The sequence below is a fragment of the Zea mays genome, chromosome 6, assembly GCF_902167145.1.
Source record: "Zea mays cultivar B73 chromosome 6, Zm-B73-REFERENCE-NAM-5.0, whole genome shotgun sequence".
NCBI classification, from domain to species: Eukaryota; Viridiplantae; Streptophyta; class Magnoliopsida; order Poales; family Poaceae; genus Zea; species Zea mays.
In genome coordinates this window covers 168,049,014-168,073,649 of record NC_050101.1, presented here as the reverse complement: position 1 = coordinate 168,073,649, position 24,636 = coordinate 168,049,014, and the positions used below count along the sequence as shown (strand labels likewise).

Genomic DNA, 24,636 nt, shown 5'->3' with positions numbered 1-24,636 from the left:
TTATCACCGCCGCCGCGGACCGCGCTTCGCCGTGGACTGCTCGCCTGCGCCAGTGATTCTTGGTATGGAACCCGCACCCGTTTTCGCGTTCATTACCGCAGCAAGTAGGGTTGTTCAATCGAAGTGTGGTGCGCCTATGCCGAGGATTAGCCTCGCCGGTGATGGCTTCGCCGCCGTCCTCTGTTTTGATGGAGGGAGGTCGGGGGTAGGAAGACGAGCGTTGGACGGTCGATGGGCAGATCGACGGTCCAGTGAGTGCCACGGCATGGAGGAAACCTGGGCCACTCGATCTAGAATAGACGCTGGGGATTAGTCGCAGAGTAGTGTTGCAGCCGCATAAATTGTGATCCATAGGATCCTGATCGGAGGGATGCAGGCAAATCGCGCTAAAACTAAATCTGTGCCGTAGAATTCGAATCCTGCGGCCTCTGTGCGATACCGATTCGGGCCGGGCCAATCTAATCATCGCCGTTGGTGGTCAATCGGACGACCGAGAACCGATAATACCCTTTCGGCCGGTGGTTTTACAAAAGAGACCCCCTGTTTTAACCAAATAAACCTGCAGTCCATGTCACAGTAATCTGTGTCTTGGGGAAAACTCTGGTTTAGCCCCTGAGTTCTTCAGAAATTGAGGCCCAGTCCAGAGACGTTTAAAAACAGAGAAATAATATTAGAAATTCATTTTTAATACAAAAACAAATCTAGAAACTTGTAAAATTCATAGAAATTCCATTTTTGGTCCAAATTGAACCATTCCAATTTCTAAAAATTTTGTAATAATATTCTTTATCATTTAGTATCACTGTTTTGACATGAACTCAGTTAGAAAAAAAAATTAATTTATCATCTAATCCTATTTTAATCACATTAAACATTAGGAAATTCATAACTTGAACTCTATAACTCCAAATTTAGTGATTCCAGTTCCTATGATCTTATTTTAATGTGTAGATTTTTACTGTATATTTTGTTTACATGTTTGATGTGATGTTTATTTATGCTATACTATGTATGTATTGTGTTGATGCGAGTAGACGAGCAAGCCACTGTGGAATCTGAGGTTCAACAAGTAGAGATAGCTGAGCAGGAGCTCATTGAAGGCAAGTTGTGCCCTTGATCACTTACTTTTCCCAGCCATGTTCTTATTAATTTTAATGATCTGCATAGGTTAATTTTGATGGGAGCCTTTATGTTACCTCAGTTTTGATTACCTCTATACCTTGTTCGCCCCTGAAATATTTTTGGGTAGTACTTGCTATTGCTTTATGTGGATTGGGTATGGAGATACACTATTCATGAATATTCTGTTATTATCATGTTATTATTACTGTTCATGTTAAGATCATTAAATTAATGGGAACATGGAGCGACCACCCGGGAAAACAGTGCTACCACAAGGGTTTAATGGGACGCCCTTGGCTGATTAACTAGGAAAGCTAGTGGAGGGCTACCTTACCCGAAAGGGGCAAGGGCAGTAGGGGAGTGGTCAGTGTAGGGAGGTCCTTGTTTGATTTTGCTGCGATGGCGGTCAGGCAAGAACCCTGCACTGGAGCTTCCTATAAACTGTAGCGGGTAGTCTGAAGCTAGTGGAACTTTGTAAAGACCTCGTAGTGTTACCCTGCCTCGCTTCCTTGGTAGAGGTGTAGGGGATTCATGACCCCTTGGTAGATGGGTAACACGGCTTGTGGGTAAAGATGCGCAACCTCTGCAGAGTGTAAAACTAGTATACTAGCCGTGCTCACGGTCATGAGCGGCTCGGACCCTCACATGGTTAATTATGGAACTTAAATTCAATTTGACATTTGCATAGCATTTGAGATTATTTTACTATTACTGTTCTTTATTATTATTAAGGTTTGGTATTTACTTACAGTTAGTAATTGCTAATAAAATTTTGACCAACTTATAAAAGCAATGCTCAGCCTCAGCCTTTACTTCATTGATTAGCCTTACACTACATGAACTCCCACCTTTGGTGAGTTCATGCCACATTATTCCCCACGACTTGTTGAGCTATGAACGTATGTGAGCTCACTCTTGCTGTCTCACACCCCCCTCCCACAGGAGAAGAACAGGTGGTCGAAGAGGTGCCGCCTAACACTGAGGAGTTCGATCTGATCTAGGTGGCGTTTCTCAGTCGACATTGGCGCCGATGATCCTTAGTTCGTTTTACTTTTATCTTTTATTTTGTAATAAGTCTTCCGCTATGTAATAAGTACTCTGATGTTATTGACATTTATCTCTGTACACTCTGTTATTATATGTGTTGTCTTCTTGGCGCATGTATGAGATGCACCCGGTTTTGTTCTTTAAAACCGGGTGTTACAGTAGCGCCTCCTTGCTCCTCGTTGCCTTGAGAGCAATGGGTTGAGGCTCATGGATTGGACCGTTCAACGCGTCGTCCACGTACCTCGCCTCCTTGATCATCATTCGCCCGCTTACGAACTTTCCAAGGACTTCTTCGAGCGACATCTTGGTGTACCTAGGATTTTCACGAATATTGTTCACCAAATGTGGATCAAGTACAGTGAAGGACCTTAGCATTAGGCGGACGACGTCGTGGTCCGTCCATCGCGTGCTTCCGTAGCTCCTTATTTTGTTGATAAGGGTCTTGAGCCGGTTGTATGTTTGGGTTGGCTCTTCGCCCCTTATCATCGCGAATCTTCCAAGCTCGCCCTCCACCAACTCCATCTTGGTGAGTAAGGTGACATCGTTCCCCTCATGAGAGATCTTGAGGGTGTCCCAGATCTGCTTAGCATTGTCCAAGCCGCTCACCTTATGGTACTCGTCCCTGCACAAAGAGGCTAACAACACAGTAGTAGCTTGTGCATTTTTATGAATCTGTTCATTAATAAATATAGGACTATCCGAGCTATCAAATTTCATTCCATTCTCAACAATCTCCCATATGCTTGGATGGAGAGAGAACAAGTGACTACGCATTTTGTGACTCCAAAATCCGTAGTCCTCCCCATCAAAGTGTGGAGGTTTGCTAAGAGGGATGGAAAGCAAATGTGCATTTGAACTCTGCGGAATACGAGAGTAATCGAAAGAGAAGTTCGAATTAACCGTCTTTCGTTTCTCGTAGTCGTAGTCGTCGTCCTTGTGGGAAGAAGTGGACTCGTCGCTGTCGTCGTAGTAGACGATCTCCTTGATGTGTCTCGTCTTCTTCTTCTTCCCATCTTTGCGTTTGTAGCCCGAGCCCGAGTCGGTAGGCTTTTCATCCTTTGGCTCGTTGACGAAGGACTCCTTCTCCTTATCGTTGATCACAATTCCCTTCCCCTTAGGATCCATCTCTTCGGGCGATTAGTCCCTTCGTGAAGAGAACGGCTCTGATACCAATTGAGAGCACCTAGAGGGGGGGGTGAATAGGTGATCCTGTAAAACTTGAAACTTAAGCCACAAAAACTTGGTTAAGCGTTAGCACAATAATCGCCAAGTGGCTAGAGAGGAGTCTCAAAAAAACACAATAACCACAAGAGATCAATCACAGAGATGACATGGTGGTTATCCCGTGGTTCGGCCAAGACCAACGCTTGCCTACTCCACGTTGTGGCGTCCCAACGGACGAGGGTTGCAATCAACCCCTCTCAAGCGGTCCAAAGACCCACTTGAATACCACGGTGTTTTGCTTTGCTTTTCTTTATCCCGTTTGCGAGGAATCTCCACAACTTGGAGTCTCTCGCCCTTACACTTGAAGTTCACAAAGAAGCACAGAGTAAGGGAGGGATGAGCAACGCACACAAGACACAAAAATCAGAATGTCAACACGCACACAAGTCGCAACAAGAGCTCGCAACACAACCCGACGAGTTCACAACTCAACAAGAGCTCTAGATGCTATCACGAAGAAACAAATGCGTGGAATCGAAGTCTTGGTGCTTAGGAATGCTTTGAGTATTCTTGGTGTACTCCTCCATGCGCCTAGGGGTCCCTTTTATAGCCCCAAGGCAGCTAGGAGCCGTTGAGAGCATTCCAGGAAGGCTGATCTTGCCTTCTGTCGCCTGGCGCACCGGACAGTCCGGTGCACCACCGGACACTGTCCGGTGCGGATATCCTTCCTTATTTGGCGAAGCCGACCGTTGGAGTTTGAGAGCCGTTGGCGCACCGGACACTGTCCGGTGCACACCGGACAGTCCGGTGCACCAATGTGACCGTTAGCTCGGCCACGCGTCACGCGCGGAATCCTCGGCCGACCGTTGCCCCGGCTGGCCGTTGGCTCACCGGACAGTCCGGTGCACCACCGGACAGTCCGGTGATTTTTAGTCGTACGCCGTTAATCAACTCCCGAGAGCGACGAGTTCGCCTGTGAACGGCTCATCGGACAGTCCGGTGCACCACCGGACACTCCGGTGATTTATAGCCATACACCGTCGTCGAAGTCCCGAGAGTAGCAAGTTCACCAGAGTCAGCCTGGCACACCGGACACTGTCCGGTGCACCACCGGACAGTCCGGTGCACCCAGACCGAGCTGACTTTGGCTGAACAGAGCCATCTCATTTCCAATTCAATCTTTCCTGTTTCCAGCACTTAGACACAATACATTAGTCCATAAAACAATGTACTAAGTCTAGAAACATACCTTTTGACTTGATTTGCATTTTGTCCACCACATTGCATAGATCAACACAAAAGCACTTGCGTTGGCACTCAATCACCAAAATACTTAGAAATGGCCCAAGGGCACATTTCCCTTTCACCTTTGGATATAGATCAAAGTCGTACACGACGTAAGAAGCATAGTCAAGACGAAGGATGCTGCTGCTCCGAAGCTACGGACGGAGTAGCTTCGGCTCAACAGCGGAAAAAGGAAACGACTTAAAGGGGAAAAGGTCATCCAGTCCTCGTTGAGTTGTCTATAATTCAGTAGTAAATATGAAGGACATAAATATAATTTTACACAGGCTGCGCCCTGTGCCTATAAATAGATGAACAGTACTCCCGTACTGTTCACGCTGACTTGTATTCACTCGTGTGTCACGCTTAGACTTTTGCCTTCTGTCAAGTCGAAGGTATAAATGTATTCAATATTGTTCACGTTCATTTATGATGATATAATTAAAAAATATTAATGACGCCATATGATTATTTATGTTATCTCTCATGTCTCATATACTTCTTTCATTAATACATACTGTGATGATGAAGGTACGTCCTTCATGACCTTCGCCTGAAGATCATTATATCCTAAGGGAGATAATGCTTCGAAGGACGAAGGGCATTAACCATTAACCTTTTTTGTGTTGCCTTGTTCTTAATTCATAGCATTTGAGAACAAGTCCCCAACAATAACCATATGAGAGTAGGCTGCACATGAACTCCAAGACTATATGTATGAAGGTATGTACAATGGTGATTAATGTAGAAGCTCTTGAGGTATTTAAAGTGGTTATTTGTAAAAATCGTGTAGCCGTCTCTCTGTGAAGAAACATATTTGGCTCGTAATCCAAGTAGTAACAGAAGCCTCACCACCCACTGTACGAAATTGTTGTCTGTTCTATCAATCGATGTTGTACATGCATATTTACTTATATATTTATTAATAGACTATATTTATAGACACTTTATTGTATAATATAGTCTATTAGTTGTATCTTATGCCTAGAGAACCGTTTTGGTGTCTCTCCAATATACATGCCCTGAGAGAGATAGACTAAGTATTAAATATACAACTTGTGAGTAGTTTTTTAGTGACTATATGTGACATGACAGCATCGTAAAACTCCACTATAGGCTACTAGTAAATGACGCGCGCCCTGCGCGCGATATTAAAACTGTCTTTATAACTTTTTGCATGTTTGTAGTAGTGGACAGAAAATAAGATCATACGAAAATGTGATAGCAGTGTTTGATCATAAGATATGAGTTAGTAACATGTTAATTAACATCGTAGACCTAATATTAATGTTCTGCCCCTAGATAAATGAGCAACCAAAAGTGGGGGAATTTTAGAGGATTAAAATCCAATAAGAAAATTTCCTACATGGTACATTGAAACAAAGGATTGAGCTCCTCCAAATTCTATAAAATTCTTATGGAATGGCATATTATAGTGAGATTTTAGAAGATTTCTAACATAAGATCCAATCTCTTGAAAAACTTCCCTTTGTATATATCCCTCCCCTCTAATTCCTATGTTCTTACTGTGTTGCATACAAACATTGTATTAGAAGCTTTCCTGCACTTTTAAATCATGTAAGATTGCAAGTATCATGCAACTGCATTTCTACAATTTTTTTTTCTATTCATGCATTTTGTCAATCTTGCGTTCCAAAGGGTGCATTTCTAGGATTTTTAGGAGTCTAGACCAAAATTCAAAATTAGAGATATAAAATTAAAGAATTTCAACTTATTTATTTCTAATATGACTAAACAATAATTTAAGATTTATGTGCGTTTTTCGTTCCTTTCTGGTGGGTTAGATCTGGTTTGTGCAATCAAGAGGACGCAGTCGAAGCAACATGGAATTGAGGGCTTGAGGCATCGGACATGAATTAAATTGTGTGGGGATGCTAATCATTCCAACATCTAATCATATCCGAATCTAGTAGAATAATAGCAACAAACCGAGAAAGAAATAAAATAAATAAATCAAACGGAAACGCAAAGGTAAGGATGAGAGCGGATGTACTAATTCAGTGTACTAATTTGCTCTGAAAAAGAAATAGCACGTGAGAACTAACAAAATTGGGACAATAAACAGAAGCACAATTCAGTGTGTAAGAGCCTACACGATTTGACAATCTGCATCTTTACCGATAGCCTAGATTTATTACTCTCAGAGATGAGAGACTGTGTTCCAGAGAACGCACATTTGGTATATCTAATTGAAACTTACTGGCAGCCCAAATATTGGAATCAATGACATAGTGTGGTTTGATAAGTCACCTGATCACATTCACAGCAAAGTGCAAACGGGGAAGGAAGCATGGATGTGATTTGGGGAAACTAATAGCTAGACACGTATTATAATATCAAACTAAAGAACTGGGATTCTTATCCTCTCGCACAGATCAGAAGCCCTATCCGTAACGAAAAAGATCATTCTGGCCGAAAAATACCGAGGATCTGTTTGCGCCAACAAATGGAAGATCTGAGAGAACAAAAAAAAGAGGAGACAGGATGACCGCGCCTTTAAGAAATTAGATTAAACAGAACAATCAAGTCACATGGCTAACGCCTACGTAGCGTTTGAACTTCGGACATGTTTTGGAGCTCGGAGATGATTGATTAATCACCTCTTGCTACAGTCAGATGCGACGTTGGGGCTCCTGCAGATGGAGGCGGACGACGGCGTTCGAGCAAGGCGCACGATGAAGCTCCAGGTGGGCGCCCGCGACATGTAGAAGGTGAGCAAGACGCCATCGTTGATGCTGTGGAAGCTGCCCCCACCAACTACCTCCGCCCGGGACTCCTCGCTATCGACGTTAGCTGCTGCTGGCTGTGCGGCGCTCCGGTCCTTTCCCTCTGTCTTGGGTGCGGGGCGTAGCTTCGGCTCCGCCGCCCCCGCCCGCGGCCTTCTCGACGAGGTTGGTGAGCGAGAGCTCGTACTCGGATTCAGTGAGGACGTGCAACATCTCCTCATCATCCCCTCCCGCTGTTGCGCGATATCCTGCGCCCTCTCCGATGACCCCGCGTCCATCGGCGGTGAGCTCTGCTGCTGCAATGGAGAGGACAGGCGGGGCCGCAGGGCAGATGAGTTTTGCGCTTTCCACGTGAGCTTTCTCGATGGCTCTGGAGCCCCATGTCTGGAATAGATAAAATATAAATATAAAAAGGTGCTGACGTGGAGATATTGAGATGACAGTTTGGCAGCTGTTGGATTGCGATCGGACGTCTGAAAATAAAAGTACCGACGTGGATACCCTCAGCACACGTCTAGCTGCAGGGCTTTAATATAAAGGAATATTATTAAACTTGCTCTCATGATATATGTTATACATTTAATATTTGGTCTACATCTTTCACTCACAAAGAGTTTTGAAGCCCGTGAGTAGCCCATTTTCAACTGGCTACTTGCGACAGTTTCTCTTCTATATAATTCTCTTTCTTATACGTCATCACAAATCTGATGTCAAGAAGAGTCAACAAGTTCACTCCGGCTTGATCTTATTTTGCACTGATTCTTAATTTAGATCAAGTTCATGTTTGAAGTTGTATTTTGCAGACATCATATATTCACCCTCTTTAGGTGACTCTCAACTTTAATACTGATAAAAAAATCACATGAGAAAAATGAGTTTTTAAAAATAGATTGCCAAGACTAACAACTTGACTCAAAATTGTTACATTTATTTATTTTTTAATAAATAAATTTTACTAAGATGAATATAAGTATCAATATTTTCTAGAATTTCTGTGAAGGTATAAAAACTTTGAAGTATGAAAGAATTATTTAAATATTAGTTTTTTTTAATTCGTGTTCGTATCGCCGGTTGATGTACGCCCTATTTATTCGTATCGTGTTTACGTCTAAGTACGAGGCAATGACACGAGCCCACCATTCGGACCTTCTCGCGGCCTAGCTCATATTTTATGCTGGACTGTATTTTGATCTCTATTTTTGAGTGGCTTATGAGCGGTTCTAATGTCCAGTTTGGTTTAAGGGAGTAAAGAATTAGTCCTTCAATTTTAGTCTTATTTAGTTCATAAATTACTAAACAGTAAGACTAAAACAGAAACTTAATTAATTGTTTGTCTCTAGTCTCTTAAGGGTGACTAAAAGAGAATAAACCATATGAATTTCAATTTTTATCTTTACATTATTTCAGTTACACTAATAATAAGAGAATGCTAAATAATATTTTAGTCTTCTTATAATTTATTTAATATATTTCGAACTTTTAGTCTTTAGCACCAAACATGATAGAGACTAAACTTTAATCTTCTAACTAAACTTTAGTCAGATTAAAGTAACCACAGATGTCCTAAATGGCCCGATTCAAACTTTGAGGTAGCTAAGCGTGAGACAAATGACAGGGATGTCTTGTTTATTGCAGAGATTCTCTTTATATACATGTGTACAAAGGGCATCTGACCCTTAGATCAAATAACTGTAAAATGGACGGTTGGATGGGTCTTGATCATATGTACAATATTTTGTAACACTCCCCCTTGATCAACCCAAAAACCGTTTGATCATCTGCAATTTGTCATCAAATTCTTGATCTCCTCAAAAACCCTGTGGGAAAAATAAGGAGTATACAATATCCTTTGGATAATGAGAATAATCTCACATAGTCTCCAAAAGAAAATATGATTGTAATCATCATGTATAAAAACCCCTGTGGGGAAAATCAATGATGAAGCATATAGCTTTGTTGATATTACCTCGTTAAAAACTTTGGATGAGAAAACCTTAGCAAGGCAAAACTCATACAAAGAAAAGAGTGTAATATGATGGTTCAATACAGGTCATATATCATGGGGAATTACTCCCCCTGAACCTTGCAAGCCCTTAAGTCTTCTCATACCAATCCCCTCAACACATTTCTGAAATGTAGAGTATGGTAGAGATTTTGTGAATAGATCTGCAAGATTATCACAAGACTTTGTTTGCAAGATGTTTATATCCCCTTTTTCCTGAAGTTCATGGGGATAAAACAGTTTAGGAGAAATATGCTTATTGATATTGTTCTTGATATAACCTGTATCCATCTGAACAACACAAGCTGAATTATCTTCATAGATAATTGTTGGTGAGTCAAGAGAACCAATACCACAAGTTGTGAGTATATGATTCACCATTCTACGAAGCCATACACATTCACGTGATGCTTCAAATAATGCAATTATTTCAGAATGGTTGGTGGACGTGGTCACCAAAGTCTGCTTAGACGATTTCCACGAGATGGCAGTTCCACCTTGTAAGAATACGAATCCTGTTTGCGATCGGCCATTGTGGGGATCAGATAAATAGCCAGCATCTGTATACCCAATCAAACTAGGATCATTACTTCTCTTGTAAAAGAGTCCTAGATCCTTTGTGCCATTTAGGTATCGGAAAATATTCTTAATGCCAACCCAGTGTCTTTTCGTTGGGGCAGAACTGTGCCTTGCTAACAAATTTACTGCAAAAGCAATATCCGGTCGGGTATTATTAGCAAGATACATCAATGCACCAATAGCACTGAGATATGGGAACTCCGGTCCCAATGTCTGTTCTACATCATCCCGTGGTCTGAATGGATCTTTTTTAAATCCAAAGATCTGACCACCATAGGAGTCTTTGAAGGATAAGACATATGCATATTGAATTTTTCCAATACCTTTTGGATATATGTACTTTGATGTACAAGGATTCCAGAAGGTAAATGCTCAAGTTGTAGACCTAAGCAAAATTTGGTTTTACCCAAATCCTTCATCTCAAATTCCGTCGTTAAATGATGACGTGCTTCATCAATATCAAGTTTATTTCCTATGATGTTAAGGTCATCAACATAAACTGATATGATACAGAATCCCACTTTGGATCTTTTGATGAAGACGCACGGGCAATCATCATTTTTTGTGTATCCCTTACTCAAAAGGAATTCACTCAATCGGTTGTACCACATTCTGCCCGATTGTTTTAAGCCATATAATGACTTCTGCAACTTTACGCAATACATGTTGCGCTTCGCCTTTGGATTCGGTACATCTATTCCATCAGGAACTTTCATGTATATATCAGAATCCAGTGACCCATAGAGGTATGCGGTCACTACGTCCATCAACTGCAAAGATAGACGATTTTGCACTGCCAAAGATATTAAATATCGGAATGTTATTGCACTCATGACTGGTGAATAGGTTTCATTGAAATCAATGCCGGGTCTTTGCGTAAACCCTTGTGCTACTAGCCTTGCTTTGTATCTCACTACCTCACCATTTTCATTTCGTTTCCGAATGAAAACCCACTTATATCCCACAGGGAAGATATCACGTGGTGTAGGTATTACAGCAGAGAAAACTTCTCTTTTGTAAAGCGAGGCTAACTCCGCTTCGATTGCTGCCTTCCATTTGATCCAATCCGAGCGCTTACTGCACTCTGCCATGGTTTTTGGATCTAGATCATTTTGAAGGTCCTCAGCAATCTTCTCGGAGAAATATATGTCGACATTAGTAGCTTTTCTATCATATGTTTCACCAGTCTCAACATAGTTGATGGCAATTTCATCATTCCTTAGAGACTCATCAGAATTTCCCAAATTGATGTGTCTAGGATTTTCCGATGTCCCAGCCTCGGTTATGTGCACATCCGAGCTGGGTTGTGGATCATCACAATCCACATGATACATTGTATCATATTGGTGTCCTTTTGCATTCACTATTGTTCTTTGCTTCTTAGCAACAGAACAGCGCTTATTCACCATACTTCTCTCTAGGAGTTGAGTGGCCTTACTCGGTACTTCCACTCTTTCTGGTGCATTCCTAGCAGGAATGAATGATTTAGTGACACCTTTGTAATTAGTGAATGCATCTGGCAGTTCATTTGCAAGTCTTTGCAAATGTATAATTTTCTGAACTTGCAGTTCAGTTTCTGAAGTACGTGGATCAGAACCTGGAACACATTGAGTATTCCAATTTATTTCCTGGCATTCCTTTTGGTACTTAAATTCTCCCCCTAATGCCGGGAAATGTTCCTCATCAAAAATAGAGTCAGCAAAACGGGCTGTAAATAGATCCCCTGTCAAGGGTTCTAAATACTTAATGATCGATGGAGATTGAAATCCCACATAGATCCCCACTTTCCTGTGTGGGTCCATAGCTGTTCTCTGAGGTGGTGAGATTGGAATGTATACACAACATCCAAATTTACGCAAATGGGAAATACTTGGAGGATTTCCACGTACCATTTGTATTGGGGATGTTGAATGGTATGCAGTTGGTCGTAATTGTATAAGGTCAGCAGCGTGCAGAACTGCATGACCCCAACACGACGAAGGCAATTTGCAATTCATCAATAATGGTCTTGCTATGAGTTTAATCCTCTTGATTAGTGACTCAGCCAAACCATTTTGGGTGTGGACATACGGTACCGAGTGCTGTACTTGAATCCCCAGTGCCATACAATAATCATTGAATGCCTGAGATTTGAATTCAGCAGCATTGTCCATTCGGATTGAACTAATCCGATGTTCAGGAAAATTTGCCCTTAACTTGATAATTTGAGACATTATCTTGGCAAATGCATGGTTGCGTGTTGATAGTAAACACACATGTGACCATCTAGTAGATGCGTCAATCAGTACCATGAAATACCTGAACGGCCCAGAAGTTGGCATAATGGGCCCACAAATATCTCCTTGAATCCTTTCAAGGAATTTAAGTGGTTCAGCTTTAATTTTGAGATATGATGGTCTCAAAATAAGTTTCCCAGTTGCACATGCGGTGCAAACGAAATCCTGAGATTTGGGAAAACTTGTTGTGGGCAAATTATGACCAATTGAATTGCCTGTAATTTTCCTCATCATCCCTACGCCAGGATGACCAAGTCGATCATGCCAAATCTGGAATGCATCAACATCTTGGAAAATTACCTTATATGCAACATGTGCATTGCTCTTAATATATGTATAGTACAACCCTGACGTGAGTGATGGAATTTTCTCGCATATGCGCTTGCCATATTTATTCGGCTTGGTCAAGAAGAGAAACTCTTCTTGATTTTCATCATGGGTTTCAATATGAAATCCATTTTGCCGGATATCTCTAAAACTTAGGAGGGTACGTGTAGAATCAGGATACAATAATGCATCCTCGATCACAATTTCAGTACCCATGGGGAGGATAATAGTTGCTCGACCAGAGCCAACTATCACAGCATCGCGTCCGGCGATGGTCAAAACTTTCCCATCTCTTTTCTTAAGAGTCTGAAAGTATTTGATCTCCCTAAGTATAGAGTTTGTGGTACAACTGTCCACAAGGCATAATTCCTCTTCCGTCGAGTTGTCATCATTATGCATCTATACATAAATAAAAATTCTGAATAAGAATTTTATGATGCAACTTAGTACTATACATAACATGATATTTAAATATCACAATGTCGAAACAATATTACAATAATGGTATGGCGACTCAACCAATGAGTTCGCACTACACACAGGACCCAACACTGGTCTTGTAGAGTGTGTTACATCTCAACACATGAGATTGTATACCTCTACTTATTACAACAACATTATAAAGACAGTATAGAACATCCACACAAGCCACAGTGATCATGATCAAGTCTCCAAGCATGAGAGATTTATGCCAAATCTCCAAATGGATCCTTTGACATATACTCAATGATCATATCATCAGATTCATCTTCTTGTAGAAGTGGAGGCTTGTTATCAACCACATTGAGGTGCTCTTTAGCAAGAGTGTTCTTCAGATCACCAGAAGCCAGTGAAGAACTTCCAACCTCAATTGGTGCTTCAGTAGAATTGAAATGAGCCTCAAAACCAGGCTTATCAGACTTTGGCTTCTTTAGGGATTGTTGATACAAAAGAACAAGGTGCTTAGGGCAAGTGCAATCCCTAGCAAAATGGCCCTCAGTACCACATTTAAGGCAAGCTCTATTGCCCTTAGATGGTAGAGGCTTGCCATTTCCTTTTCCTTTTCCTTTACCTTTCTTGTGGAATTTGTTCTTCTTGAATTTGCGAGGTCCAGGAGGATTCTTGAAGTTTTTCTTGAATCCTTTCTTATTCTCAGTCTTATGCACATTGAAATGTACCTCAGGCAGAGGGGCAGACCCAGGAGGGCGCTGCTGAGCATTCTTTAGAAGAAGCTCATGATGCTTTTCTGCTTGGGTCAATGTGTGCATGAGTTGAGAATATCTCTGGAAATTACTAGAGCGATACTGCTGATGCAATATCCTGTCCTCTGGAAGCATGGTAGATAGAGTCTTCTCTATCTTGTCTGCTTCAGAGGGCTCTTTCTCGCAAAACTTCAATTTAGAACAAATGCTATGAAGAGCATGGTTATATTCTGCAACAGATTTAAAATCTTGCAGTCGAAGGTGGTTCCACTCATGGTTGGCTGACGGCCATATGAGCTCCTTCTGCTGTTCATAGCGCTCTTTGAGAGCTTTCCACAAGTTGTGAGGGCATCTCTCCATAAGGTACTCTTGTTTAAGGTCCTTATGGATGTAAAGCCTCAAAAGGAAAAGTGCTGTGTTCTTTTTAACCTCATTCACTGGATCAGTACCAGTGATGGGTGCTGCAATGGCATCAATGATCCCACGAGAAGCAAAAATTATTTCAATATCTGAAGCCCAAGTTGGGTAGTTATGCCCATCAAGGGCGAGTTCCTCGAACTCTTTGGTTGACATGTTCCTACAGTCATTACCATGGACATCCATTAATTTACGCATAAATTAATAGTCACAATGGTGATGTTGTAAGCTCAATATGCAAAAATTCTTAAAATTACATATGTAACGAGTTCTTTGAAGGTTCCAAACCTTCCTATTGAATAAATACTTTGAATTTTAGTAAGCATAGTATAGATAATCCTCAAATTAATGAGGTAGATCTAGTAGTGGGCAAGAAACTTGCTGCCTAAAAGCACGGTCTCTGGGTTGATAAGTTCACGGAGGAACAAACCGCAGCCAATGCTTAGGTCTCCACTACTCATGCTCTACTAATTATCAAAGTAAAATTCACTAACTCTTACATGTGATATGAGTTGCCTGAAGGTTCCAAACCTTCTAATTGAATAAATACTTTGAGTTTGAGTAAGCATAGTATAGATAATCCTCAAATTAATGAGGTAGATCTAGTAGTGGGCAAGAAACTTGCTGCCTAAAAGCACGGTCTCTGGGCTGATAAGTTCACGGAGGAACAAACCGCAGCCAATGCTTAGGTCTCCACTACTCATGCTCTACTAATTATCAAAGTAAAATTCAATAACTCCATATCCTGTTATTTTGGATAGCACGTATAGGTAATCATCCAAGAGATGTAGACCTCATAGAGATAGGCATTCCAAATGCTGCCACAAGCACGGTCTCTGGGCTACTAAATTCTATAAAAGAATTTAGTGCAGCCAATGCTTAGGACTCTATCTCCCTATGCTCTTAATCCAAAATAATGTAATTTCATTTTTGCATGAGTTTTATTAAGTCTGAACTTAATAAATGCTATATTTATATGCAAACATAAATGAATGCGTAAATAATAGCAAGTAGAGATATGTGAATTATTAATGTAAAACAAACAATAATTCACGAACTAAAATCTGCTATATGTACAATAAAACAGATATGTCTTTACAATATATGCAGTCTAAATTATGAATTTAGATGCCTAAGATAACTTTGAACTGAAAATGCATATAAAACAGAGTCTTATACAGAAATTCAGAATTTAAAATGGTAAAACATGCAATATTAGGCCTCTGAAAGTAGCCCAGGCGGCCTGCCAGGCGAGCCAGGCAGCGGCCAGAAAGGCCTGCACGCCGGCCCAGCCTAGCTGGCCTGCCCAGGCGGCCCAACAGAGGCCCAAAAGCCTATATTATATTGGGGCGGCTAGGGTTTCCAACCCTAACCGCCCCCTGTAGCCGCCGCCAGGGGTCATCCCGCCGACGCCCAGGGGAGTGCCCAGCAGCAGCCGCCAGTAGCAGCCACGGGGCCGCGCGAGCCTGCGCCGAGCGCCAAGCGCCAAGCGCCCGCGCTGTGGGCCGTCGCGCGCGCTCCTGGTGCCGCGTCGGTGGGGCCGCCGCGCGTGCTCCTGGTGCCGCGCCGTTGGGGCCGCCGTGCGCGCCGTCGCCGGCGCTCGGTCGGAGCCGCGCCGAGCCGCCTGGTGCGCGCCGTCGCCGGCGCTCCTCCCTTGCCTGGTGGGTCCGCGGACCCGCGCCAAGCGCCAGGCGTGTGCGCAGAGCACAGCCGCGCCGGGCCATGGCTCCCCGCCGTTGGAGAGCGCCGCCAAGAGGACCGCGCCGGGCGCCCAGTCACTGGTCTCGCGCGGGGCTGCGCCCTGTTCCAGACCGCACCGAGCCGCCGGTGCACCGGCCGCCGTCAGGCCCCATGCGCCTGGTCCGAGCCGTCGTGCGGACCATGCTAGCGCAGCGACCGATCCGCGGCCGCACAGTGGCTGGACCGCACTCGTGCACGCGTCGTGGCCCCTCCCCCACCCCCTTCCCCCATCCGACCGTTGTGTCGGTAACCGCCACCGGTCGGATCGAGGGCCATTAGGCCCTCCCGTTGGAGGAGAGAGATGGGGCCACCCCGTTTGGGCGATGGCCAGTGAAGATGACACGGCCACGTGGAGCATCGACAGCGCGAGGGGGTTGTCCACGACGTGCAGCGATGGTACCGACGACCACAGGCACTGGTGGAGATGGCGAACGACGAGCAACTGCTGATGCAGTGGGCGGAGGCGGTGGTGGTGCCGCCAAATCGACATCCATTGGGGCCGATGCAGACGATCCCGCGTCAAACACCGGCGCCGGTGGCGACGGGGATGCAGTGGGGAGTCCACACTCCACCACCGGCAGCGGAACCACCGCTGTCCATCCATGGAGAACGCAGTAGTGCACATTTTGCACTTGCACACGGCGTTCAGGGATCGCATGCACTGGTGGAAGCGCTGCGGCTTGACCAGCGGTGAACGCCTCCAACATCGAATCATCAACAATGTGCAGTACTTCGCGTATACGGCGTATGCGCATGGAAATGATATTTTCCATACCTTGCTGTTGATTTGTAGATCGAAGTTGTTGTTCTTTGCAAGAACAGCAAGAGTTCTTCCCTCCTTTCTTCTGATTTCTCCCTTGAGACAGTGCTGATAACGTGTTGTGATTTCTATTGCAGTGCTCAGTGGCAAATGGAGAGACAACAGAGACAAATGACAGGGATGTCTTGTTTATTGCAGAGATTCTCTTTATATACATGTGTACAAAGGGCATCTGACCCTTAGATCAAATAACTGTAAGGGCTTGTTCGGTTAGCTCTCAATCCATGTGGATTGAGTGGGATTGGATGGGTTTGAATCCCAAACAAGTCAAACATCTTCTCAATTTTTTCCAATCCCATCTCATCCATGTGTATTAGGAATAACCGAACAAGCCCTAAAATGGACGGTTGGATGGGTGTAACAAGGAGGTCACGCGACTTGCGTCAGAATCCGGCCAACTAAGGTCAACAAGCTATCAAAGCGATGGGGGAATTTTGCCTCGGCCACGTCACAGTTACCGTATTACAACGGGCAAACAAAACGGTGGATCTGACGGATGGAGGCCACGCCTCTGACGTCGACGGTACCGATCCCAGCCGTTAAACTCTCGGGCCCACAATCAGAGTCCCACCCGCACCAGCTAACGAGCGGCGAGGTCTCGCAATCCCGCCCCAAATCGACGCCCGACGCCGCATGATCCGTGCACCTCGACTGCTCGCCGCGCACGCGCCATCGCCAATCCGCCACCGCCTATCCCTAGCCCCGATCTCTACTATCTACCGCCGCCTTCCTTGGTCGCCGCGCGCGGCCTTCCTCGCCGCCCAAGCCCCAATCTCGACGACGCGCCTCGCGTCGTCGTCCCGCCTCGTCCCTCTTCTCGCCCTGCCGATGGATCCGGCCGCTCCCGAGCCTGTCCCCGCACCCGCCACCGACACCGATGCCGAGACCAATGGTTACGAGGATGCCTCTGAATTCGAGGACGCGGAGGCTGGGGGCGAGGGCGCTGGGGCCGGGACCGAGACCGGGACCGGGACCGGGTCCGGGTCCGGAACGATGCCGGCGGGCGGTGTAGCGGAGATGAAGGAGCTGCCCGAGGAGCTTGCCAAGGGGGTGGTGTGCCTCGAATGCGAGACATCGGCCGAAGCGGCGGTGTCGGGTGTTGGCGGGACCTGCCGCGTCTACGTCGTCGGCACCGCTCATGTGTCGCAGGTGAGCTCCTGTTCCGTTTGTCTGCCGATGCCGGTATGTTTTATAAGCGGTTGATGATTTCGTGGACGAACTGTAGGCGCTCGGATTGGATTCTGTGTGTAGGCATTGCTTGTTTCATGCAGAGAACACTGCCTGTTCTGATTGCTTCTCATGCTGCTGTACTTTTACTACTTTGGAGTTGGGAGACAAAAAGGTTGTGCATAATTAGAAGAGGAACACAGGGGAATTTGTACTGAAGCTATCTTCCTTTTCTGCTCGGATTTCGTATATACTAACGCGTGGCATGGCTCTGCTCCACCGTAGAATCTCTACTCCAAAACTTTAAGGTGTAGCGGAGTCTATTGTTTTCTCATATTGGATAAATATCTTCAAACTCCATATCTAGGTGCTTCTCCAAAAACTTATACTGCACCTCTTAAAACTGCATGAAAGAGCTGCATGAAATTGGGGTGTTTGGCTGGCTCTGGCTAGCTCCTCCTCCTCCTTGGAGTTTTGCTCTAGAGCCATGCAAAACACCCTATCATTCCGCGTTGATGCATATCTAGAGTTTGAGTGTGAATGTATCCAACGGCCGTAATTAATACAAATCATGACATGATTATTTGTCTTGATTTTGTTGCAGGAATCATGTGATCAAGTGAAGGCCATCATCAACTACCTCAAACCTCAGGTTCTTCCTCTATCTACTCATCATCAATAATTTTGTTGAGTGGTGGATTTTGGTAGGTTTGCTGCCTGTTTTGGATTGTTTCTGTTTTGTTCTTTGCCGAGGCAAGACATTACTCTAATTTCTTTGCATCTCTCTTGCATGTGTAGGCTGTTTTCTTGGAGCTCTGTATGAGCAGGGTTGCAATTTTGACACCACAAAACCTTCAGGTATCTGCACATTTGTAAGATGAATACCAACCCTTCTTATTTGTAATTCCTAATATAAAGTTGGGCAAAACAATAAACTATAATGTTATGCCTTATGGGTGGTGTAGAGGTTCGGAGGTTTTCTCGACCTGTGTGAGAAGATTTTCTTCATATAATACCTAGGGGCTGTCTTACGTCGAGTTTTATAATGTTATGCCTTGTGGTGTCTGGATTGCTGAACCATCGCAGAAGAAGGATAATATGTGCTTGTCAGGCGAGTATTGATTTTATTGTATCTAGTAAAGGTTTTTCGGGGGTTACTTATAACTAAAAGTATATAGCCTTAAAGGACATACCGTGCTACTTTTAAGAACATTTTGAGTCTTACTAATGGCATAAACCAAATAGAAGATGCATACCTTTTATTTCTAGAGTATAATGAAATCATCCAGTTCATCTTCTAACCTGTTCCCACAGGTTCCTACTATGAATGAAATGATTGACATGTGGAAGAAAAATAAGATGAACACTTTTGGAATTATCTACAGCTGGTTTCTTGCAAAGGTATTTTTTTGGTGGTTGTCTTTGCAGTTAGCAATAGTTGTGTTTTTATCATTTGATCAGCATTGTTATTGTTATTTAAGGTTGCTAGCCAACTTGAGGTGTTACCTGGAGCTGAGTTCCGGGTGGCATTTGAGGAAGCAATGAGCTACGGTGGCAAAGTTATCCTAGGAGACCGCCCTGTCCAGGTAAACAACCCAGCAATGGAGGCTGGTTATGTACGTATGAAACTTAGAATATACATCATTAACTTCTGATATTGTTGTTTTCATGCATTTGGCATAATGTTTAAAACAGAATGGTCATGTATTCTGCTTTTCACATGTCAATACCTAGTGCATACCCATCTTTCTTTATTCTGAGAAATATAAGCATGTTCAGAATGAACAGTGCAAGGCTTTTGTATTCTGAATTCGTAGCTATCTCCTCTTGCTTATTTCGAGTCTTCTGTTTTAACATTCCATGCCTAATATAAGGCTAATTCTGTTGATATATGGCCCACAATCCCAAATATTTAGACACCTACTAGCAATTTAGAATTTGCTTTTATTTAGGAATAAAAGAAGCATTTTAGTGGTTCACCTATGTTTATTGGCGGTAGTGTTAACTATTGCTACTTGCTGGCATGACATGTTTATTCCTTGCAAATCAGTCCACACTTTTTGAAATCTTTGTATCCAGAATTTGCTGCACAATAGTTATGAACATGACTAATGGTTACTTTTATTCAAGTTAATATCATCTCATCTCTATCCTTTGTTTGTCTTGAAGATCACTTTGAGGAGGACCTGGGGGAAAATGTCACTATGGCACAGGGCAAAATTTCTGTACTACATCATTTTCCAGTCTGTATTTTTACCAAGCCCAGAGGAACTGAATAAGATGGTATGCTATTCTTTTGGTTCATACCGTTTTAAGGGGGTAGCTTGTATAATCATGAAAGTTAACCTACCTTTTGAACCTTTGGGTTAATATATACAAATAAGTCACTACTATTGTGTTCACATCTTAACGGCAACCCTTATCTACAGTTAAAGGACATGGATGATGTTGACATGCTAACACTTGTTATTCAAGAGATGAGCAAGGCATTTCCTAGTTTGATGGACACACTTCTACATGAGCGAGATATGTGAGTTCCTTTAATACAGTTATTGTGTTAACCAAATAACCAGCCCTTTTTTGTTATTTCTGGTGTTAAGTACTGTAACGGTATGACTGTTAAAATTGTACCTTCAGGTATATGTCTTCAACGTTGTTGAAGTCGGCCAGGGAATATTCTTCAGTGGTTGCAGTTGTGGGAAAGGGGCATGTTTCTGGAATAAAGAAAAATTGGCAACAGCCAATTCAGGTTAGTTTTTTTTTCCAAACAAAAAACAAACCCTAAGCTGCATGTCATATATACGACGTCATGTAGGAATATGAAATGCATCACTGGTTTTATGGTGTCCTTCAGGTTAATGTCGATTAGTTATAAAAAATGAATGTTCTATAAATAATGTGCACACTTTAATCTTCAGTGTTCCTTGCAGGTAAACTGCTTATTAGAATTACCTGATGCTAACCAAGGTCCTTCAAAGCTGAAGATTTTGGCATCCATTGGAGCATTAACCGGAGTAATAATAGCATCCGGAATATATGTATGGGGTAGAAAGTAACAGACGTGAGTGCAATGTGTTCAATGAGCCTTTAAATCTCGAAAAAAAGTATTTAGTTTATTTACCTATAATCTGTTTCATTTGTTCTAAATATAAATAGATGTAATTTCTGAAATTGAAATTAAACAAATGAAAGGACAGGTGCAGCAGATAAATGAAACATGTTTTTTCCTCTCATGGTATGCCTTTTCTTTTCCCTTGACAATTTGCTGCTCCCTCGGTCCCTGAATAAATCTCTTGTAAAAGTCGTCCCAAGTCAAACTTTTTTACCGTTGACCTATTATACAAAAAAGTACTAATATATATGGCAAAAAGGCATACTACGAAAATATTTTTCATGATGTATTAAACTGTATTGATTCTGTGTCATAAACATTGTTCTTGTTTTTCTATAAAATTTGGTCAAATCCAAAAAAATGTTTGACTTCAGATTACTCCAGAATTTGATTATTTAGCGACATAGTAGTAAATAACTGCCAATGCATGTTGTACGCATACAAAACACACTCCACAATTTGAGACGTGATATTCACTGTCCTATAAAGGCTTCTGTTCTAGATATTCAAAGTTATTAAGGGCTGCTTGTTCTAGATATTCAGTTATTAAGGCCTGTTTGATGGAGTTTTGATCTGTTTTTGGCTCGGGTTTTTTTTCATACATTATAATATCTTTTTTTAAATGAACTAAGACTTTATTTGTTATGGCTTTACCAAAGCTTCGTGAGCTTCACCAATAAGATTTTTTCGACGATTTTTAAATGAACTAAGACTTTTTCATACAACGATTTTTTTGTCAAACTCCTTGTAAATGACTAAATCGAATTTAATTTGGGACGGGGGAGTAGCTTTAATGGTGCAACTGAAGAATTGTGACAAACAAGACAGAGAATCAGTAAAGCAATCCGTGCACCCCGCCAAACAGACCCGCATGCATGTGCTCTGGCAAAATCTGGTGACCAAATTGTGGGTGACCAAACTATTTTGCATGTGCCTACTTGGTCAAAACAACACGCGTAGATCAGAAGAATATACAACTAATACGTAGATAAATAATTACATCATGGCTGACAATTCAGTAGATCAGTGACGACCGTGTGTGAACAGAACAGCATTCCCGGATACACAGTTAACAGCGACCGTGCTCTTTCTGATCTAACAGCACGCACAGTACACGTTGACAGAAACCCGTACAGATTATCTTCGCATCTTCAACCCAATCCTGAACCTAGTCAACAAAAATGCCACACGTTGGCCTGATCTCCCCATGATCGCCGACAAGCACGTCGGTGCGGCCCATCTTGACCATCGCCGCGGCGAAGTCCGCGTAGTACTCGTCGGGCGACGACGCCTTGGCCACCTTCTCGACGTAGCCTCTGGTGACGGGGTCGTGCAGGAGGCTGCCGTCGGACTGGAACAGCCCGCCCGTGGCGAGCACGTGGCGGTAGTAGCTCAGGTCGAAGGTGTAGTTGCTGCCGGGGTCCAAAGGCACCTTGACCTTCCTAGCATCGTCGCCGGGTCTGGGAGGCGGGCAGAGCTTCCTGAGCTCGGCGGCGTAGGCCGGGTCCAGCGACGGGTCCTGGCCGTCCATGTTGCCGGTGAAGTTGTAGAGCCGCTTCTGGATCGGGCCGCAGTGGGAGGTCCCGATGCTGTGGCACCCTGCATGCGCGTCGCGTCCAAGGCAACAGCGCGGCCGTTAGCTAGCTAGCGGTACTTAACTGGAGTGGTTTGCTAACGTGTTGCTGTCGCACGCGGAAAAGAGGTAGCTAGGACTAGGCGGGTGGTGCGGTGGTGGAGAAGAAAGGAGGAGGAGGAGGAGTGGGCGGGCAGCTACCGAAGAGGACGGCGATGTCCTTCGAGTTAAGCGACTTGACGCTGAAGAAGGTCTTCACGTCGACAATGTTGGAGTCCGGCGGCGGCAGGTCGTTGTCGACGTACTCGGCCACGGTGACGTTGCCGTCGCGCCGCCCGGTCTCCACGTCGTACCACGGCCCGTGGCTCTGTTTGGTCACGAACAGAGCAGCGCAGAGGCATTCGGGTGATGAGCAAATTAATAAGCACACGAACGAACCAACGAACGACCGGGTTTATCAATAATTACCAGGTAGACGGCGTCCCTCGCCGCCATGGCGATGATGTCGGCGCAGGAGACGGTGAGCGGGCAGACGGTCTCGAGCCGGGCCTTGATCCGCTCGATGGCGTCGAACCCTCGCATGCTACGGTTGGGCAGCGCGTCCCGCTCCGCCTTCCCCTTCTTCCTCGACTGGAGCATGATCGACCCGTCGCAGCCCTTCGCATCGCGTGACACCAAACCAGTAATATAACATTATCATGATATCACCTCTCCATGGATGCGACGCGAGCTGGAAGAGTTGAGCTCTCTGCTACGTCGGCATGCAGATGCTTGCTTGCTTACCTGCACGAAGCAGTCGTGGTAGTGCATCCGGAGCAGGGACGGCGCGACCGTGGCGTCCTCCATGAGGATGAGCCTCATCTCGGCGAGGACCACGTCCTCCGCGATGGGGCACGTCGCATGGTAGAACCCGACCTTCAGCGCGGCCTCCGGCGGCGCGCTCGCGAGCGCGGCACCGATCAGTCCCAGCGCCGCGCCGGCCACCAGCAGGAGCAGCGCCCGCCGCCGCTCCCTCCACATCAAGAACCGGCTGTGCCGATCCAGGATCGCAGCAGCTGCAGCTAGCTAGCTAGCTAGCCGCCAATTATTAGGCACAGCGGTGGTAGGACCGTACCCCGGCTGAAAACGTTGGACGCATCGGATCGCAGGCAGGGAGATGGTGTCTTGTGTGAGCGCGAGCTGTACCCTGTACTGCGGGAGAGGGAGAAGGCGTCTGTCTGGTGCGCGCGCGAGCTGTACTGCGTGCGCGCAGTACGCGATCGGGATCACACGGCGGCCTGGTTGGTTGCCCGGTGGCTTTCGGATGGTGTGTGACGAGACGAGAGGTCGAGAGCCCAGTCGGCCGGCGATTGAGCGCGACTGGAGACGTTAGGGTGCGTTGCGGTTGTTGAGCGAGCGAGCGCGCGCGCGCGTCTCCACTCGCAGTCGGAGCGAGTGCTGTACTGCTGCTGTTGTGAAGCGTCTCGTCCGTGGCGTTCGGCGGGTACGATCTCTTCAGCAGTTCGTTCTCGGCTCTCCGTTGCTTTCGTTGGTGGGTGGATGACGTACGTAGCGCTCAAAGCAAAGGTTCCACAAAGTCTTCCTTTCCATGAAAACTTTAATAGCGGCTTTGACGAGATGTTTCGTCGAGGTTGAGGACCTAGCTTCGTCATTCACAGCACAATGTGAGATTTACTATAATTTTCCTCCCGGTTTTAGGGAGACTCGTTTGTTTTTTGGAGGGCAAAAACTCTTGTGAAATTTCCACACACCAACGTAACGGACTTTAAATCTGGAGACTCTCCACCACACCACACCATGTCCGCTTGTGGTCAAAGGCCGCCATGGGCCATGGCACTCTGCTCTTAGAGCAGACACAACTTTTAAAAAAAATTAAGTCCTTGTTCGTTTCTACCGGATTGATGGGTCGGAACGATTCCTAACCGAATTGCTTCTCTAATTTATATAAACTTTAATTAAGTGGAACGATTCCGGGTGCAATCCGACGGAAACGAACAAGGCCTAAGGGTCCGTTCGCTTCTACCGGAACAAACCCGGATTCATTCCAACTCATCAAAATATATATAAATTAGAGTTGT

General features: G+C 44.5%; 2 protein-coding genes and 1 pseudogene across 2 annotated transcripts; 1 reads left to right on the top strand and 2 right to left on the bottom strand.

The window, feature by feature from the left end:
* Positions 1–7,234: 7,234 nt before the first annotated feature.
* Positions 7,235–7,642, bottom strand: LOC109940579 (uncharacterized; annotated as a pseudogene).
* A 9,626-nt stretch (positions 7,643–17,268) lies between these two features.
* On the top strand, positions 17,269–21,106 carry LOC103630559 (traB domain-containing protein). Its single transcript, XM_008651607.4, has 9 exons — positions 17,269–17,855; positions 18,478–18,525; positions 18,672–18,731; positions 19,188–19,274; positions 19,355–19,459; positions 20,043–20,156; positions 20,303–20,403; positions 20,511–20,622; positions 20,804–21,106. The coding sequence occupies exons 1-9, from the start codon at positions 17,340–17,342 to the stop codon at positions 20,927–20,929; spliced, it is 1,269 nt and encodes a 422-aa protein (XP_008649829.1). The 5' UTR covers positions 17,269–17,339; the 3' UTR covers positions 20,930–21,106.
* Positions 21,107–21,863: 757 nt separating this feature from the next.
* LOC100284675 (uncharacterized) lies at positions 21,864–23,968 on the bottom strand. The gene is made up of 4 exons (NM_001157570.2): positions 23,342–23,968; positions 23,027–23,215; positions 22,760–22,925; positions 21,864–22,584 (listed from the first exon to the last, which is right to left on the bottom strand). The coding sequence occupies exons 1-4, from the start codon at positions 23,576–23,578 to the stop codon at positions 22,154–22,156; spliced, it is 1,023 nt and encodes a 340-aa protein (NP_001151042.1). The 5' UTR covers positions 23,579–23,968; the 3' UTR covers positions 21,864–22,153.
* Positions 23,969–24,636: the final 668 nt, after the last annotated feature.

Coding starts and splice junctions, on each gene's coding strand:
- LOC100284675 (NM_001157570.2), bottom strand. CDS start 23,578: ATGTGGAGGGAGCGGCGGCGGGCGCTGCTCCTGCTGGTGGCCGGCGCG. Junction 23,216..23,341: donor ACCACGACTGCTTCGTGCAG/GTAAGCAAGCAA, acceptor CGCGATGCGAAG/GGCTGCGACGGGTCGATCAT. Junction 22,585..22,759: donor GGACATCGCCGTCCTCTTCG/GTAGCTGCCCGC, acceptor ACGCGCATGCAG/GGTGCCACAGCATCGGGACC.
- LOC103630559 (XM_008651607.4), top strand. CDS start 17,340: ATGATCCGTGCACCTCGACTGCTCGCCGCGCACGCGCCATCGCCAATC. Junction 18,526..18,671: donor TCAACTACCTCAAACCTCAG/GTTCTTCCTCTA, acceptor TTGCATGTGTAG/GCTGTTTTCTTGGAGCTCTG. Junction 20,157..20,302: donor CAGAGGAACTGAATAAGATG/GTATGCTATTCT, acceptor CCTTATCTACAG/TTAAAGGACATGGATGATGT.